General features: G+C 42.4%; 1 protein-coding gene across 1 annotated transcript in view; it reads right to left on the bottom strand.

The window, feature by feature from the left end:
- The window catches only part of LOC123022208 (gamma-aminobutyric acid receptor subunit rho-1), a 32675-nt gene extending 27019 nt beyond the window's left edge, over positions 1-5656 (bottom strand). Inside the window, exon 1 of the mRNA XM_044427771.1 lies at positions 5463-5656. Within this exon, the coding sequence (XP_044283706.1) occupies positions 5463-5584 (122 nt within the window). The 5' untranslated portion in view covers positions 5585-5656. The remainder of the gene's footprint in view (positions 1-5462) is intronic.
- Positions 5657-19923: the final 14267 nt, after the last annotated feature.

The following is a 19923-nucleotide window of genomic DNA, read 5'->3' as shown; positions in this document are numbered from 1 at the left end:
GCAAAGCAGTTTTAGCTAGGCTCTGGCCATCATCCTTCAACCACCCTGCCTTATCCAGTAATTTATACAAGCAGCCCACCTGTGGCTGCAGTATTAGAAGAAAATCCAATCAAAGCCAATTTCTGATTCTATTAGGGATTCGAATGCTCAGCTAGAAAAATAAAATACTAGGAAAAATGTTACTTTTTCAGAAATTTAATGTGAGTACTAAGCATCAGAGATTGGGTTAAATGGACCTGCTTAAATATGATATACATTTTAGGCCCTGCACAGGGACAGACTAAGATAATAGAATCATAGCATAGTAGAGTTGGAAGGAGCCATGAAGGCCATCAGGTCCAACCCCCTGCTGTTGCAGGACACCAGTTCACACCATCCCACTCAGATGGCTGTCCAGTTTCTTTCTGAATGTCTCTAGTGTGGCAGAGCCCACCACCTCTAGGCAGCTGGTTCCACTGTTGTATTGCTCTGACGGTGAGGAAGCTTTTACTGATATCTAGTCTGAACCTGGGTTGTCTCAACTTGACTTGATTATTACGTGTCCTGCACTCTGGTATCAGTGAGGAGAGAGCTTGACCTTTCTCTTTGTGGAAGCCTTTGAGGTACTTATAGAGGAATATCATGTCTCCCCTCAGTCTTCTCTTCTCAAGGCTGATCATGCCAAGTTCTCTCGGTCTCTCTTCATACGGAAGTGTTTCCAAATGCTGGATCATTTTTGTTGTCCTCTGGGAACAGTATTCCAGATGAGGTCTGACTAGTAAAGCGTATAAGGAAACTATTTCTTCTTGTGATTTGGAAGTAATACTTATATTAATGCATCCTAAAATAGCATTTGCCTTTTTGTGACTGCATCACAAAATATAAACAATTAGTTTGCTTGGACAATCATATTTTGGTTTAATAAGAAATACTTGACTATGGAGCAAGTTTTGCTCCAATCCTGGTTTTCACGCATTTGTTGGAATGTCTGAAATGTGTCTAGGAGCAGAACCAGCACAGGTGTCAGACCTGGCAAGGCGCAGGGTGCACCCTCCACTGCAGGGTGGAGGAAGTGGGTCTGGGCGTGATCCTGAGCAGAGGCAGGTCGAAATGTGCAGTCAGGATGTAATGAAAATGCTGAAGACTCTTCAGGACCATGGACAAGTCCCAAGAAGAGCCAACTTGCTCTGACAGGGGCTGGATGGTAAATGACAGCTTGCTCCAGATCTTTCCCTGTTGCTGGAAGCTGTAGCTTCTTAAACAAACAACTTTCCACCTTGGAAGTCTACTATCTTCTCCCTTCTTGGTCTTCCATGCAGTGCATGACTTGTGGTGGTGAACAGACACTTCTAATTCATCTGATCCGTCTCCCTCTGAATCCAAGTCACTGCTGGTGTTCTAGACGCCCTGATACCCTCCAGATAGTTTGAGCTGCAGCTCTCATAATCTGCAGCCAGCATGGTTAATGGTTAGCAAGTCTGGGAATTATTTTACATAACATCTGTAGGGTATTGGATTGCCTTATCCTTGGCCTAGAACATGCGAACAGGCATCACTGTTCATATTTAGGAAACCTGGCAGGTTCCTGATCACATGGAGAGGTTCCTACACCTCTGCACCTGTAGGCATAAGCTTGATTCAGATGTTACAAAAAACAGTTATGGGTCTGACCTGTTTCTTAGATGCTGCTTCTATCTACAAGGGTCGATTTCCACAAAGAATAGCTTTTGAAAAAGGCACAGAGCCTCATACACAAATAGACCAGAACAAAGTGAACATCAGAAAGGTTGTTAACACTCTTAACAACTGGCAGTGTTTACTCTGGAAACTATTTAATAAAACAAATAATTTATTTTTTTTATTTTTTATTAAAACATTTTATAATACAAGGCAACATGGGTTAGTATACTGAAACTCTTTCAGTTATATTGCATTTCTGTGGTCAGAATTGGTGCAGGGGGCAGAATCGCAGTCCCAGTGTTCAAAGCCAGCCCTGCTCAGGTGCCCTAGATAGCACTGCCCTCTTCCCCCTGCCCTGCTCCTTTCCCCCCACCCCAATCATTTTGAATTTTCCTGGCTTTTGTAACATTCCCCACCCCACCCCATGTTCTGCTAAGCTTTAGTTAATGGCAGGAAGTGCTTTAAGCTAAAATATGTCAGTATATTTGGAATTTAGAGGCAAGGGAATGAATAAATATTCTAAATAAAAGGTGCTGTGCATGGCTAACAGCCCAATATAAGAGCCATTTCAGCTTGAGAGCTCGATTCTCATGCCCCGGGGAAGTCAGCATGAGTAAACCAGCCCCTGTTCTTCTGTGTCTTTGGAGAGGCCCACAGAAGTGACTGTGGCCTGAAGCACAACTATAGGAAGGTATTTGGGACTGTTCAGCTTAACGGAATAATGGACACTCCTTGCCTCTGGCAAATTAAGGAAAGAATCCCTGTTGCCCTTGTGCAATAATGTTGGGTCTGACCATCTGGGCAGCTTCAGTTGTGCTGTCGTGCCAGTAAAGGGAAACTCAGGCCCAGCTGCTACAAGCTTGCTTCACTGGTACCGTATGCTCTTGTGCACCTCAGCATTTAAGTTGACATGTCTGTCTGGACTAAGGCCATATCACAGGGCAGTGTTCACCAGGCTATGATGTAGACTAGATATAGACAAAAGAAAGTGTAGCTAGATTTCTCTTTCCTACTAATAAACTCAGCCGGATGTGAAACAAGAGTATTGATCGTAGTTCTAGGGTGTTTTTCTGTCTCAACATACATTAGGCCAGTGCCCTTAGTAGAGCTGCATTTTCATGAGTAGGAATAACTTTTCCATTCCCCCCCCCATGAATGAAACTCCTTAAGTGCTTCTCTTGTTTAGCTTTTCTTTTCAGGGCCCCATTTTGCTACTCTGGTGCAGGAAATACCCCTTTTAAAAAGGAACTTTGTTCTATTATCTCAGGAAATTGACTTCCTGATAACCGCCAAAAAGCTCCCTACATAAGCAATTTAAAATAACTCATTTTCTAATACCTGAGAGAATTTTTCTGGAATGATTTTCATGTAGCTTTATCTGCACCATGTTAAGCTCCCTCTCTCCAGCATCCCCCTTTCGCGAAGGAACACTGCTTTAAAATCCAGAATGGATTCTATCACCCCTCCATGGAGTTAGATCCGAACCTCTCAGGACCGCAGGGGACCCCTCCTACCTGAGTATAGCACATAATGATGTGATCACTTAGATTCTGTAACAAGACCACACAACAGACCTGAGCAGTCTGCTGCTCATCAAATGCAGCCTACCCCTGGCCATTGCTTGAAAGTGCTTCCCCACCACCACCTCCACCATTTTTGTAGTATTGAAGTTGGCACCAAAGCAAGAAGGTTTATGGAGCCCCTAGTGGCCATCGCACAAGGCTGGTGGGTTGGGTTTGGCTTGGGTCCTAAGTTGGCAGACCTGCCATATGACTGCATGCAACTCATGTCTGAGTATTCTCCAGTCATATCCCTGCAAGTGGCCCCTGGTGATTGCTGGCTGCCACCTGAAACAATATCCTGTACATTTCAGTGGAGAATTCATTACAAAATCAGTAAATAGAGTGCTTCAAAAGGCCTGAGAAAATCTGCCGGTGCAGAAGCATTTGACTGCATAGTGGGAGACCTGGGAGCATCTCAAGGTACCTTGGTGCCTTGGGAAAGGTACCGTTTCGGCAAGGTGCACAACCAGCACAGAGTGGTTGTGCAGAGCCTCTCATCTCCCTGGTGTTGCTCCAAATGTCTGCAAATCCCTCCACAGCTCAGAACTCCAGCTGAGACATCATAACATCATAATGACCTTTTGGTCATTCCGAAGTCTGAGCTACAAGTTAGTGTTTTCTTTCACGAGCTATTTCTACCTTTCCACTTCATGCCATCTATTCTGCTTTGTATCTGTGTTTTCTACTGCTGAGCCCCAAGGAAGTCATTGGAAGTGGAAATGAGCATGAATACAGATGCCAGCAGCACACGGAGGTGTGACTAATCCAGAAAATGCCAACTAGGCTGTTTCTAGATTAACATTTCCTGACCCCTCCTTGCCCCTTCAGCCCCTCGCTCCTCCCGAAAATCCTCTTTGGGCAGGGCCCTCCAGGACAACATGGCTGTGGGAAGCCGTGGGGAGAAGATTCCCCCCAGTTCAAACAGCCCTTGTAAATATGAGTAACATCCCCTTCCTTCCACAGCCCCTGGTACATCACCCCACATTGTTCAGGGGGGCTGTCCTTCAAAGAGGCTTTTGGGGGCACAGAGGTTTTGTGGCAAGGGGCAAGGGGATGGGAACTCTCCTTCCATGGCTATCCTAAGAATCCAAGCCAATGCCATATATACTTTAATTTATTGTGTATTTTATTAGATGTTGTAAGCCGCCCCGAGGCTTCGGCAAGGGACGGCATAGAAATGGTTTAATAAATAAATAAATAAATAAATAAATAAATAAATAAATAAAATATACTGACAAAGCAGTCATATATTTGTAATATTGAAGCCTTGTGCTACACTAAATGCTTTGTGCATGGTGAAGAGAAGCGTTATGGCCATCATAACTTGCACATAAGCATTAAGCGCGATCATATACCTGTCTTTTCTGCAGTAAGACTGATGGAGTTCATTGGAGTTTACTCCAGGTAAGTGAAGACAGTGTATCAGCTTTATTTAGCATGTATCTTAGCTAATAATTTTTACAATGACAACTCCTATCCCATTCTCTGATCTGATCTGTACAAACACATATGTTGGACTGGGCAGCTGGCAAAGAATATCAGAAACACACACACTCAAGCCTGAAACCTGAAAAACCTGAAATACATACATGCAGGGCATGAACCATCAGTATTCCCTCAGGTTCAGACTTTATGCTGCCTCAGATAACCTCCTGTTTGTCTCATTATCTCACTTTCAGAAAAAATAGCATCACATCTTTTATACAAATAGCCACATCACCTAGACAAAATTAATCTTTCTTTCTCAAAATGAGGTCCATGCTAGTCCTTGATTTCTTCTCCTCTCAAAAAACAAATGCACTACCAGCGAATATTAATAATTATAACAAATATAAGCACAGAAAGATGAATGTATGATGTGACGGTAAAAGGTGGGGGGGAGCGATGATACATTTTAAATAGGAAACCAAGTTGTTTTCATGCCCACTGCAGCCTCCTTCAATCATGCCATTGCTCTAATAAATCACTGGGTAATACATCATACATAACTAAACTGCTCCTGTTATTCTTCCCCCAAATTAGGAAAAGGTACTAAACTGTATTCATGTTTTCCTGTTGTAAGAGTTATATTTAATACTTACCTATTAAATCAAAAAGAGTTAAACAGAATATTTGAAGCAAAGAACAGAATAATTTCTGTACAAATGAGGCTGGGTGGCTAGATCTGTTAGAAAGTATGCATTTATCAGAAATATCACATCACGTCTCTTGCTTTGCAGATTCATATTGGAGTCAACTTACCTGCCCTTTTTATACACTTCATGTATTTCTTTTCCTTGCCAGGGAGCTCTGCATTCTGTAGATAAAACCAATCCCCAAAACAGCAAGAACATGCTAAACCTCATTTTATGGACAGTCCACATGATATCTTCCACTCTTATGTCCAAAAATAATCCACAAAAGGAGACGAAAACCAAAGCAAAGAGCCTTTACTCTTTTTAAGACATTATCAGTCTGTTCATTATTGGAAGGATGTTTACTCATACAAAAAATCATCCCGCAGTATTTAATCTGGATGGTGGGGAAAGCAATTTCCACTAAACCTATAAATCCCCCTACGTCAGATGGCATAGGGATTTTCGGGCAGTGTGGAATTCATGAATCTGCACAGAACAATTATTCATTTTTGCTTGAAATACGCTGCTGCATAAATTGGTTTAAAGCGAAGCATTTCAGGTATTTTGGGAAGATGACATTGATCATTCCCTGAAGGAAAGCCAGGAGAGAATGGCAGCTCAAGGGTTGCCTAGTGTAGCTCTGTAAACATCAAGAAAGGATACAAAGGTAACTGAAGCACCTGTTGATATGCCTATATATATTCTGCTGTGTATTATAGACCACTGCTTCATCCTTGCTCTGTGCATGAAAGATAATATTTTGATCCCCAGCCATTTTATTCCAAGAAAACCGATGCTTCTGGAGAGGTCACTGGTGATATGCTTTAGGGGGCATGTAGAGCTTCTGGCAGTCGCTTTGTTCCTGTCCGTGTGCCAGGCTGCTCAGAGCTACAAGGGGCCGGTAGGAAACAGCCAGCCATGGAAGCAAACATGTGCCTAGAGCAGGGGTCTCAAACTCAACTTACCTGGGGGCCTCTGGAAGCAGAGTCTGGGTGAGGCTGGGCCGCATCAAGAATTCCACCACCGCGGTGGTGGTGGGCCGCTCATCCCGCATCGCTCCCAGAGGCACTTTGAAGGCCGCAGGGCACCTCCCCCATGCCCCACCTGTCCCAGCAATTGGCCCGGGGGCCGTGAGTGTGAGACCCCTGGCCTAGAGTGACCTGGGCATCCTCTCTAGGCTTAGGTATTCTATTAGCCAGCATATCTTGCTGTTCTCATTTCAGGAAAGCATCTCAGGGAGAAATCCCACAGGGAAAGCCCAATCCAAAGTGTCAAACAGCTGAGGTAATAAGAATGCCCGATGTGGTAACTGGGGAAATGCTTAGGCATGCAGCAGAAGGTGTGGGACCAGCTCCAAGCGGAGACTGGGGCTGTGGCGATGTGTCTTCAGTGAGCCCATGAAAAGGGGCCCTCCTCATGGCTGCTGCGGCCCATTCACTTGCCTGTCCCTTTGAGCCCAGCATGCCAACCACCAGGTGGGAAGGGTCAGGTGAGTGCAGGGTGCTGGCCTGTGTGCAGGGTGAACAGGTGGAGGTGGTGAGGAGAAGGAGGGACAGAAGGAGTTGACATGGACCTTGGTAAGTGCCAACGATGTGGACCCCTGACCATTTTTGGTTTTCCTTCTGGACAGGTTGGCTCAGTTGGGTGTTGAAGGCCCTGCTTTGCAGTGGTTCCGCTGCTATCTGGCTTACCACGTCCAGAAGGTGATGCTAGGAGATAGTTGCTCTACTCCATGGTGGCTACTCGCTCTCATTCTCATTAAACCCAGATGAGGTGCTTTCTGTTCTGAACTGAGCTCAGTAATTGACTGGACGATGGCCAATAAATTGCAGCTCAGTCCAAACAAGACAGAGATACTCTTGGTGGGTGCAATGTCTGATCAGTTGCAGGGGTGGGGGGCTTCCACTTGTCCTGGACAGGGACACCCCACCGTAGAGGACAGCGTTCATAGCCTGGGGTAATCCTGGACTCAAAACTATCACTGGAGTCTCAAGCAGACTCAGTGGCCAGGAGCACCTTCCTTCAGCTACACCTGATTTACCAACTTCGGCCCTAGCTGGGCAGACAGAGCCTTGCCGCAGTTCTCCATGCCCTGGTAACCTCTCGGTTAGACTATTGCAAGACACTCTGGGATGCCTTCGAAGGAAGTCTGAAAACTTCAGCTGGCTCAAAATAGGGCAGCATAGCTGTGGGCAAGAAGTAACCCATGCTCCCACATTTTACCAATTTTATGCCACCTTCATTGACTACCGGTTGAAGTCCAGACCTAATTGAAAGAGCTTGTTTTAATCTTTTTATTTAAGCAGCATTTTAAATGTTAATACTATTGAATTTTATTTGGCCAGGGCGGCTTATTTTATTCTAATGTATATATTTTAATTGTTATTGTCTTAATTTATTTTTTGTGTATTTTTACACAATAATTGTGTATTTTATTCTATGCTGTGAGCCGCCCCAAGGCTTCAGCAAGGGGCGGCATAGAAATGTTTTAATAAATAATAAATAAATAAATAAATAAATAAAGCCATAAACAGCTTGCAACCAGGATACCTGAAGGACCGCCTTCTCCCATATACACCGACCCATTCTCTTAGATTGAGCACACAGGACCTTCTGAAAAAGTTATCCTCTAAGGAGATGAGGAGGATGGCAAGCAGAAAGGGCACCTTTTCTGTGACTGCACCCCACCTGCCTCCCTAGAGCAGTTTCCTTGGTGCCTTTATTACAGTCTTTTTGGCACCAGGCAAAAATGATTTTACCCTCCAGATAGTTTAATTGATTTTTATTGTAAGGATTTAAAAAAATATGATTTTAACTCACCATGCTTTGTTTAATACTCACAATTGTTATATCTGTTATACTTATAATATTGCATATATATGTATGTATGTATATTGTTTTGCTATTTATTATCTGTTTTTATTGTTATGATTGTGAACCACTTAGAAAGGACTATTGAAGTGGTCTATAAGATCAATCAGTCAACAGCAATCAGGAAGTTCTTCCTGATATTTGGCCAGACTCTGGCTTTCTGCGGCTTGAACCCATTATTCCATGTCCCGCACTCTGGGATGACCGAGAAAGATGACAGACTTCCTCAAAACTGAATATCATGAGGACGAGGCTGGACTATTCAAAATGAACTGAAAGCTGCCCTGAAAGCACTAGCAGGGAATAAAGCACCTGGAGTAGATAGCATACCAAAACAGCTGATTTATAGGCGACAGCAAAGCCTTTGAGCATACGCTATAGATGGTCCAGAAAGAAATTAGCGTGCCTCAGGACTTGATTGTCCGGATCATGGACAAGAAGCTACAGTCAGGGCAGAATATGGAGAAACAGGATGTTTTCCTATAGGCAAATTTTTTAAAAAAGGATGTATTTTGTCTCCCTATCCATTCAAACTGTACACAGAACATACTATAAGGAAAGCTGGAACAGAATCAAAAAAGGAGTGAAATTGGTGGAAGAAACACCACTAATTTAAGATATGCAGATGATAACACACTAATGGTAGAAGCAGAAATGACAAATGGGTCCCTGATGGAAGTGAAAGAAGAAAGTACAAAAGCGGGACTATAGCTGAATATTAAGAAAACAAAATCATAACTGCAGAAGCATTGCAAAACCTTACTGCTAATAAAGAAGATGTAGTAATTGTGAAACACTTCACATGCCTGGGTGACTGAAGCCAAGAAATTTGAAGAAGACTGAGAATTGGAAGGGCAGCAATGAAGGGACTAGAAAACATCACCAAGTGTAAGGATGCTTTACAGGAGACCAAGGCCAAGATCATCCAAAATATTGCAGTCCTAATCACAGCGTATTGGTGTGAAAACTGGCCAGTGCAGAGAGCTGATTCTCTTCTATGGTCTAGGGAAGAAAATTGATGTTTGAAACATGGTGCTGAAGGAGAGCTTTGCAAATTCCCTGGACTGACAAAAGATGAAAAGTGGGTCCTAGATTAGATCGAGCTAGAGCTTTCTCTAGAAGCAAACATGAGAAAACTGAGGCTGCCATCCTTTGAATACATCATGAGAAGGCAAGACTCACTGGAGAAGACGATCGTTTTAGAGAAAGTCAAAGGAAGATGAGACAGATTGAATCCCTAAAGGAAGCCACAACCTTGCCTTGGAAGAGCAGAGCAGGGCTGTCATGGACAGGACATTTTGGAAGGCGCTCATTCATGGGGTCATCATAAGCCGGAGATGAATCAACAGCACAGAACAGCAACACCAAAGCCCCACCGACTAAAGAGATTTCATCACCATCAGAAAAAGAGTTTCTTTAGATGTGGTGCCAGGCAGTGCAGCTGTGACCTCATCGGGAAATAAAATGCCAGAACACCCATGACCCTGGTGGTCCCCTTAAACCAGAACAAAAATAAAGCACAGGGAAATGTAGTCCAAGTGCATCTAAGCCTGTGTAAATCCCTAAATGGATTATATGCTGCATAAAGAAAGAGGAATATGCTAGACAGAGTACCGCCAGGAAGCCAAAATCTCCAGAGTGGCTCCCACAAAGTGGCCACATGCCAACTTGGCCTAACACTGCCTGATATTGCTTGGATCAGCCCCCTTTAAAGAGCAACCTTCAACTCAAGACAGGATGTTTACGTTTGAACCTGAAAATTTTACATCATTTGTCTTGTACTGGGCTCTTCTCTACCTGATTTTTGTTCCTGTGGCCAGGCACCCCGATTCTTCCCATTGGTTCTTCCACTTGCTTCTGCTTCACATTCCCAGATAGTGCCCAGCCCTGTCTATTGAGATTTCTAAATGAATTTTAATAAATATTTCTGTGTAACAAAATGAACAAGATTAAAAGACAATGACCCCATTTTTACCTCTCTTGTTTGCTAACTGAATAAGCAGTGGGAGACCTTTATCTTGGATTCAGGGAAATATTAATATTCTAATGTATAGAGGTCAGGTCAACTCAGTTCACTGAATAGTATGGAATAGTAAAATATGCCACTGAGGGCTAGGAAGCAAAGGATCAGAAGCACCAGAGGAGGAACTTTAATTTAGGCTTAATATCAAAACTATCCTGGTCAGCCTCCATTCTTAAACATTGCCCATGCAGGAATCACATCTATAGCTGTAACCGTGCACCCTGGCTGCTACGAATTGGACAAGCAACATGAACAAGTCTGCAGTGTGTACATTTCTTTGTGTTTTGTATATCCTGAGCTCTGTATGCCAAGATGCTTTGCCATTTGTACTGATATTTTACTGAGAAAGTTCAGTAAAATTTGGTCAAGCCTAGGGTGATGCTTTCCTTTTGCAGTTTGATTTCTTATTATCTTTGCTAAGTATGACTCCTAGATTTATTTATTTTTTATTTATTAGATTTATTTCCTGCCTTTTTTCTTTTTTTCTAAAGAACTCAAAGCAGCTTACATCCTGCTGCTGTTCTCCATCTGATTGCCACAACAGCCTTGTGAGGTAGGTTGGGCTGCGAGTCTGTGATTGGCCGTAAGTCACCCAGGTTGCCTGAGTCCCACTCCCACTCTTAACCACCACATCCTACTGGCTCTTTAGATAGCATTTCCAGCATTGCCATAGAGTTTGGGATTTTCTGTGGGTTACAGCAATAGCAGTAGATATTTCAAAGTAAATCTTAAAAATGAAGAGCATGTTTATACATTTATTAAACCACCTTCCCACATAACTATGCTCAAAGTAAAATACACTGTAACAAAACATAGAATGAAGCACTGCAGAAAGTCCAATTTATTCCTACCCAATTTAAGAGACATTCAGAACAGCAAGAACAATTTTATAAGATATAAACAACATATAAGACAATGATGTTGCAATGGATCACTAGTTGGTTGAATATAAAGTGGAGAATAGAAATAAAATGGTAAATTCTCTCAGCAGAGAGATGTAAACAGTAGGGTCTTAGAGGGGCCAATGCCTTTCAATGTATTCTTCAAGTATTGGAACAAACACTTTTCAACTTATTCATAAATGATCTGGGCACAGCATTGAACTGCTAACACCATGTTACTCAGAGTGGTTAAAACAAAAAGAGATGTTCCCAAAGGATCCAGTGAGGGAAATTGACATCAAGATGGCAAATGTGGTTCACTGTTGTTAAGATCATCCTGGAGTGGTCCACTCAACCAGACCATACTGACTCTATCCTACCCAGGTCCAGAAGAAAGAAACCTCCTTTTTGGGACTTGACACAGCTCTCCTCGAAAAGCCAAAGACCAGGTTAGCTGGATGATGGCACTGCAATGAGGATGCCCTGGATGAGGTCATCTTAGGCCAAACACCAACACAATGAGGAAACTTCTGGAATCCACTTCAGAGCTGAAGATGAATGATTACCAAAACATCCAAGACAAAAATGCAAGAGATTTTTCTGTAATTCCTCCACCCCAACCAAGGAAGTGAGTGGGACCAAGAAGGATAGCCTCCCCTGGGAAAAGAAATTGGAGATCTTTCTCTCTCAGTACTAGTGCTAAGAGCAGAAGGGTATAGGCAGAGCTTGGTGCAGGCACTAGAGGAAATTGCACCCCAATTCAGCACAAATGCTAATGTACAGGTTCCCTGAAAAGTGATGGAGGGCCCAGAATAAGCACCAGAAGGATTTAACCACAAACACCATGAGAACTTGAAGGACCAGACCTGCAACTTTACTCAGAACTGTGTTACCTAGACGATATTTTCTGTTTATCATTTGCTACTGAACTACCACTTTAAACTGCTTGTTGTTTTGTGCTCTGAAACTGACCAACTTTTTTCTATGTTTCTATTTTTATTTCTAGTCTATTTCCATTTTTCTTTATTCTATTCTGTACTGAATCTCTAATACATCTTTTCGACTGTTTTTACCAGGATCCAGACTGAGTGCTTTAGCAATGAAAGGCAGGAGGGTCACAAGAGAACATACCACATTATTAGTCACTTTAACACTGGTTTCACCTCCAGGAAATTCTTGCAAAAAGGCCATGTACTTGAAAGTTACTTTGAACAAAAATGGCTGTTAGGAATGTCTCTTATTTCAACAAAAGCTGAAAATGCTGGCAGTCACTTGCTTGCAAAATAAGATCATTCATTCATTTATTTACTACTGTCACACCAATCCGCAATTCTGAGGCTCAGAAATCAGTTTCTTGTCAGAGCAAATAGGTTTATTTACAATTGAATGCATGGATCCATGGGTGCCTAAATAGGAACACCCCATGTTAATGTCCTTAGGGTTATATAGAATACACAAAAGGGGAGTGAATACAATACACAGGAAGGTGATTGGATACAAGTCACAGCACAGTAAAGAAAAGCTACATTTCACTCTAATTAGATGCCTTTGACAAGCCTTCTAAACTAAAGTTATCTTGAACAGGCTGGCCAAGTTAAATAAACAAAAAAGGTCACATGTGTGAACTTACAGGGTTAGGGAGGCACTTTAGCAAGCCTATAAAACACAGAGATTACACTTTGACAGTTACCCATTAATGGAGTGGGGTCATTTGGTCTTCACCACCAGACACGAAGGCATCCTTTTTGATCTGTTTATGGCAAGGCAGTGAGGCGGGATGATAAGTCTTGTTTTTCTGAGTACACTATATACATTTATACCCCGTCCTATCACTTCAAGCTTATAACTTATAAGATAATAGTATACGGTGACAACAGCTATTAAAAGTAACCAGTCAGGGGTCCTTTCCAGTGGCATGGACTTAAATAACTGGGGCCTATAGCTGAGGGTCACCCCTTTTATACAGGCATTTGGCACAACACTCTAAAGTACTGTGTTGTCATTGTTCAGTCACAAAGTCTTGCCCGACCCTTCACGACCCCATGGACAACATTCCTTCGGGTTTTCCTGTCCCCCACCATCCCCCGGAGTACACCCAAATAGCCTAAATGCTGTGGCTTGCTTTCCCCCTCCTTCCCCTTCAGTCTTCCAGCTGAAATCCCAGTGTTCTTCTCAACAGAACCAGTCTTGCCTCCACTCCAATTGCTACTTGATTTTATTTGCCACCATGCTGTTGTAATTTTAGGAACGTCACAAAAAGGAGGGTTGGGATTGAATGAGGAGGGATATGTGAAAAAGCACAAATATTCTGCACTTTTAAACTATTAGTTTTGACAGCCTTTCACAGGTGTTCAAGTATGCGCTTGCAGCTATCCAATATGTGTAGTTCCAGCTTGTACATTTGAGCTGTCAAAGGCAAGGAGAGGGCAAGAGATTGACAAGGAATGACAACAGATGTTCCCTAGGGGTTGTGGAAGGAGGGGGCTAACAACTCCTGGAAAACAACAACTCAAGAAAACTCCTTCTGCTGCACTGAAGTCATCTGGTGCTTTCTGCGTGGTCACTGAAGGACCACTGGATGGCAGACCCTTGGATTCTGGCCCTGACTTCCAGCACTAACTGTGGCACAGTCTCAGGTGAAGAAAAACTGTCCCCATTTTATGCAAACCAACTGGACTGGCAGTGGACTCCTACCTTAACTGGAGGTGGGATGTGCCTGAAGTTGGAAGGTACCCAAGGGGTCACCCAGCATACGCCATTCCATTGTCCAGGATGCTGCCACTCCTTCCAATGCACTGCTGAGGAAACTACCCCTCTCAGCTTAATGGTAGGCTCAGCCTAACTTTCTCTCATGCATGAGGTAAGGGACTTGAGAGAGGTTTCAATTAAATTAGAGCATTGCAGGCTGTTGGGCATCTCCACAATTTTGCTGGAGTATTTCCCATGTGTAGGTGAGTTATGCCCTCCAGATTCAAATAGGGGAGAAAACATCCCGCCAAAACTTTCTGTGGGTTTCTTTTAAATAAATAAATACTATTGCATGGTTCTGAGAATCTTCTTGAGGTTTATTTTGAACCCTGCTACTGTTCTTTACACTTCTGCCCTGTAAAATGCTATTAGATGCATTTCTGGCATGAGTGAGAAGGAAAAAGCTGTTTTTAAGTCCAAAAGCCGGAGAAGTATGTGGTGTTATTTCCCCCTGGTGGAGCCAACTTAATACTGCATTTTCTATCGTCCAAATGCTTCAAAAACGTTCCTGGGAGAGAAACGTGCCACATGATTAAAGGCTGGGTGATACCAATTTATAGGTGTCAGATTCAGACTATTTCTTCCTCTTATTCCCATTGTAATCAGCAGGACTTAAGTCATGTCTCACACTAAAAAAATAATAACAAGGCATCCTCCAAAGCAAAATACAGACAGCCATTTACCAGGGACAAATAATAGAAATTAGGGATTGCTCCCCGTAAATAGAGACGGCTGGGGCCCGTGGCTATGGTGCTCGTATTGTGAACCACGCAAGGCCACAGAGCATTCTGCTCGCTGGCTTCCTCCTGCCACTGTGGCAGGTTAATCCCTTGCAACTAGGTCATTTTGCTTCTTGAAATGAGAAGGCAAAGGGCGCTCTTAGTCGCAGCCCAGCCCTCCTTTTACATTTGCTGAAGACGGATGAGTACATTTTGGGTACAGATTTGCCCAGAAAAGGAGAGTGGTTGTTCTTGCGCTCCTAGGTGCAGCTTTAGGACTTCGCATGATAATCATTTGTACAGGGAGGGTTGAAAAAGCTGCCTAGCTTACCTGTTCTTGGATTTTATACTGCTTGGATGCCTGTTCCACCTCTGAACGGACAAGCTGTTGCAGGGCATAGAACCCCCTGCTTCCTTATCTATCAGATAGCAGGAACAGGGTAGATTGCTTCCACAGGTTTAATTTGAAATGTTGCCAAAAAGTTTCAGCTGCTGCTGGTCATGCTGTCTGATGCAGCCATTCCTCAGGGTATTTCATTTATATACAATATTTGCATACCCAGTGCTTTTTTTGTAAGAAAAAAGGTGCTGGAACTCACATCTTGTTAATCTTTTATTTAAAAAATTATATATTCAGTTCTTAACATAAATTTAATTTATTGTATTTAAGGCAAATGTTCATAGTAAATTCCAAAGCTTTGTCCAATTCTCGTCCGAAAAATCTTCTCCACTCCTTTCCCTGCTGTTAGTATCTATGTGTTCTGACATTGTGTCTGTTAATATTCTGGCCTTTTTATTAGCAGAACCGGTGGTTGAGAAGTAATTAGTAATTTTTTTCATCTTTAAATTTGGGGTCACATTTTAACACTAAAAATTAAAAAAAGATTTTCAATTCACCAACTTTTCTTTAAATAAATTATTTACCTTTCACATGTAGTCAATCACTGTACACGCACCCACACACATCAGTTGTGAAATGAAACATAACGGTCGCCGTCCACAGTAAGCACTCAGCGCACAACCACACAACCAATCACAAGCCACACAGCGCCACAAGCAGAGCATCACCATCACAACCAGCGCGGACGAAGTACGCATGCATCAGACTTGACACACAAGCAGCCCGCATGCACCGTTTTAATGATTTTGCTGCCGATCTGCTATGCTCAACAGGGTGATTCAAATCCATGTGGACCAAACATCAAATTTACTTTTAAATTTTAAAGTTACTTTTAAAACTTGGAAAATCCATCAAAAAAAGTGCCGGAACTCCATCCGGTGCGTTCTATAACAAAAAAAGCACTGTGCATGCCATTTAATAAGTATGCAGATTCCAGAGCAGTGAACAGTACAAAGCTAAAACAATAAATAATGCAAAGCAACATATTAAAACAAGCTAGCATTAAAACATGGACATAGAAAAGCAATAAAATATTAAAAGTATTATTCTTTATGCTTCTCCCTGTATAATTATTACAAATCAAACACTGCTTCTTATTGCTGTTCTGATCTCTAGTCAAGTATTATGTATTTGTTCTATATTCACTGGTTCACAAATGCTTTTCTTCACACAGCACTTGAAGATTCCTGTCTAGGGGTCTCAGCAGCTTAGCTAGTAAGCTTTTGTTGTTGTTCCACAAGCCAACACACATACACATGACTCATGTTTTAAGAACATCATAGCAAAAATCAGTGTCACATTTTGAAAATCACAGGCTTCAGGCTAGGCCAGTGAGAACCCTCACTGGAAGGGTTCTTTTAGCTGATAGGTATGCAGAGAAAAATTATGAAACTGTCTATGCACTGAAATATGGACATCTTGGTCCCTAGGCTGAGGCCTTGTTAGCCAGAAAGGATCAAAATAGCCTATTTTCATCACCAAGGGACAGGGTACAATCATATTCTAGCTTATGTACAGATATTCTTGCACTATTCTTTGCACCATACAAACAGGTTGGAAGAACCACCAGTGTGTCACAAGTAACAGTGAGGATCTCTGTGCAAAGCCACATCCTTAATCACCGTGGAAATAAAAGGGCTCCATGCTTCCTAGACTGAGCCATCCATACGGGATTTTTCCTTTATGGGTATTTCAAATAAAACCCTTCACTACCCAGAGTTTGTGCTGTCTTCCAGTTCTGAACTATTATGTAATAAAGCACTGTCAACAAAATGTGCCGTGTTTTCTGTACTTTGCCCTTGAGTATTTTTAATTAATTCTTTTACGAGATTAAGATTTGGACCTTTCCCCCCAAAACATCCCTTTGTCTGATCCAAAAATTGTTGTCTGCAATTCCCATGACAAGTGGATACCTATCAACTGGGCAACAGTTCCTCACACACAAAACATTCCCTTTTGGCATATATACTTAACTGTCCTTGGCACAGTGTTAAGATTTTGCATTTCTTGTAGTGTAGAAAGTAAGTGCTGGTGCTGCTTTCCATATTCTCACCCATTTTGTCATGTTGAAATGTAGTGTGTATTTTGCCCAGGCCAAGAAGCAGTTCATGCTAACAGTGTATATAGGTTGTGTATCCAATGGTGGATTTGCACCAGGGAAAAGTGCACAAGAACCAATGGGTCAAAAGAATGGGGCTGGGGCACAGACAATTTGGGTCTGAGTCCCCATGGAGCTCACTCAGTGACTTTTGGCCAATTACAGGTTCTGAGCCCAACTTATGTCCCTGTTTCATGGCAGGGAAACAGGTTGAATATAAATGCAATAAATAAATAAAGCCACTAGGACAAGGTCATAACTGGATACAATAAAATAATAATTTGAATTAGCATTTACATAGCACATTTCAAAGCACTTTCCAGTTACCATTTAATATCAGCTTAGTTGGAGATACCAATATAATAATTTCTTGAAAAATCTTGCTTGTAAAGAAATACTGGACTTGTTGATGTTCGTCAAAACAACCATTATTTATTTATTTTTCTTTAAAATGCTGCTAAACATCCTCTCCACACAATATATTCAATCCAGACAAGACGGAGGTCCTGTTGGTAGGTGGTTCGGGCCTCGGGACAGGGGACCTGGACCTTGTCCTGAATGGCGTTGCACTCCCTCTTAAGGACAGGGTCCGCAGCTTGGGAGTGCTCCTGGACCCAGAGCTGTCGCTAGAAGCTCAGGTGACAGCAGTGGTGAGGAGTGCTTTCCTTCAGCTGCAGCTGATCCATCAGCTGCGTCTCTACCTGGAGAACGATTGCCTGGCAACAGTGACACATGCATTGGTAACTTCCCAATTAGACTTCTGTAATGTGCTCTACATGGGGCTACCCTTGAAGACGGTCCAGATACTTCAATTGGTGCAAAACAGAGCTGCCAGGTTGCTGATGGGGACTGGGCATTGTTCTCATATAACCCCAGTCCTCCGTCAGCTTCACTGGCTCCCCATTGAAGTGCGGGCCCAATTCAAGGTGTTGGTTATCACCTATAAAACCCTTAACGGCTTGTGACCTGGTTATCTAAAGGAGTGCTTGCGTCCATATATGCCCTCCCACCCCCTGAGATTGGCGGAGGAGGCCCTTCTCAGGGAACCCTCCGTGAAAGATATTAGGAGGGTGAGTACCCAGAGGAGGTCCTTCTCTGCAGTGGTGCCCCACCTATGGAATGCGCTCCCCAGAGAGGTCCACCTGGCACCGTCGTTATTTGTTTTTCGGCGCCAGGCCAAGACCTTTTTATTTAAACGTTATTTTAATTGCTAAATGTATTTATTGATTTTATACATGTGCCGGTTTGCCTCCTGATTTTTAATGTAATTGTATAGTTGTTTATTTGTTTTGGAAGCCGCCCCGAGGCTTTGGCGAATGGGGTGGCATATAAATTTATTTATTTATTTATTTATTTATTTATTTAGAAAATTTCTATGCCGCCCCATTCGCCAAAGCCTCGGGACGGCTCACAAAACATCAATTAAAATATAATACACTAAAAATATAAAACGAATTAACAATATAAAATAAGTCGCCCTGGCCAAAGAATAAAATAAGCAAATAATATTAGCAATTAAAATGACGTTTGAATAAAAAGGTTCCAAATAAATAAATAAAATGTTCCAAATAAATAAATAAATAAATTTAAAATATTTAAAAAAGCAGTATTTTAAAAAATTCTAAAGCCAGCGGACTCAGCATCAGCATCATCAGCCTGTCTAAACACATACAGAATAAGAGAGCAGCAGCAGCAGCCATTCAGTTCCATCCTGGGAGCAATTTATCAGCGGAAAAAAACAAACCTCTTAAATGTTTTGTGGAAACTGTTTGAAAAGCCAAGAAGGAGAAACTGAAATGTCCCTCCTCGGAGAGGTTATTTTCTGCCCTCAGTACAACAGTCATTCAGGATCTGGTTCTAACTACAGCTAGCCTGACCTCAGGGGACTAAGATGCAGGATTCTAAATGGACATCCCAGGGAGAGTCCACAGGGGGAAAGTTGCTCTCTGAGATATGCAGGTAGCTGTTCATCACCTGTTTTTGGTTTCAGCTTTTTTTGGTGTCTATCGCAGTGCCCTCCAGTATATCTGCAACCAGGTACTGAGACAGAATTAGCCCTTTTCTCTTTGTAGACTTCTGAGTATCTGAGTGTAGGAATGTAAATATATTGGGCACCTCATTTGCTTATTCCCATAAGCTAATCAAGTGAGCAGCACCGCTCTGTCTGCTGGAAAGTTCACAGGTAAAATTTGAGCCCCTACAAGTTTGAATGAGTTGGTTGAACAGTAACTTTAGATATGGGAAGATATTTTAGGGGGATTTTCCCCCGGTGGAACAAAGCCGGATTTAAAGGTTGCTGTGGGTGGATGATTGTAACCCTTGATCCACAGCCAAAAGCATTACATTACATAAAGAGTTTTTGTCTTCATTAGGAATTAATCTGGACTAACCAACTGTCAGTTGGTAATGACAGTTTATTAACATGCTGCCCTCCCTGAACGCAGCACTGTTTTTAATTTATATATTGAATTAAGTAGAAATGGGGAAACCATACCTACATGGACATCCGAAAATGCACATTTCATTAGGGTGCATCATGTGATTTATCAGGACGTAGGCGAGAATCACCATCCAGACCTACCTTCTTATCTCACTGTCCTAGTCTGTTTATGGGCATCATTTTTGCTATTGTTAACAAATGTGTTTTTAGACTTGTGGATGCGGTTCATATGCAGGGCCAGTCCTATGCAATTAGAATGTTAAATAAGTATTTGTTTAATTTGAACACCCTGATGGAAGCACTTCTTCCAGCTTATGCAATAGAGTCAGTCTTGCACTGAATCACCGACACACACCAGACACACATGTGGAATTTCTGTTTGGGAAGCATAACTCCCTTCGGACC

Source organism: Varanus komodoensis, unplaced genomic scaffold (assembly GCF_004798865.1).
Source record: "Varanus komodoensis strain SLA01 unplaced genomic scaffold, ASM479886v1 scaffold1, whole genome shotgun sequence".
Lineage (NCBI taxonomy): Eukaryota > Metazoa > Chordata > Lepidosauria > Squamata > Varanidae > Varanus > Varanus komodoensis.
Note: the sequence above shows the minus strand (reverse complement) of the source record. Positions and strands in the feature narration are given on the sequence as shown.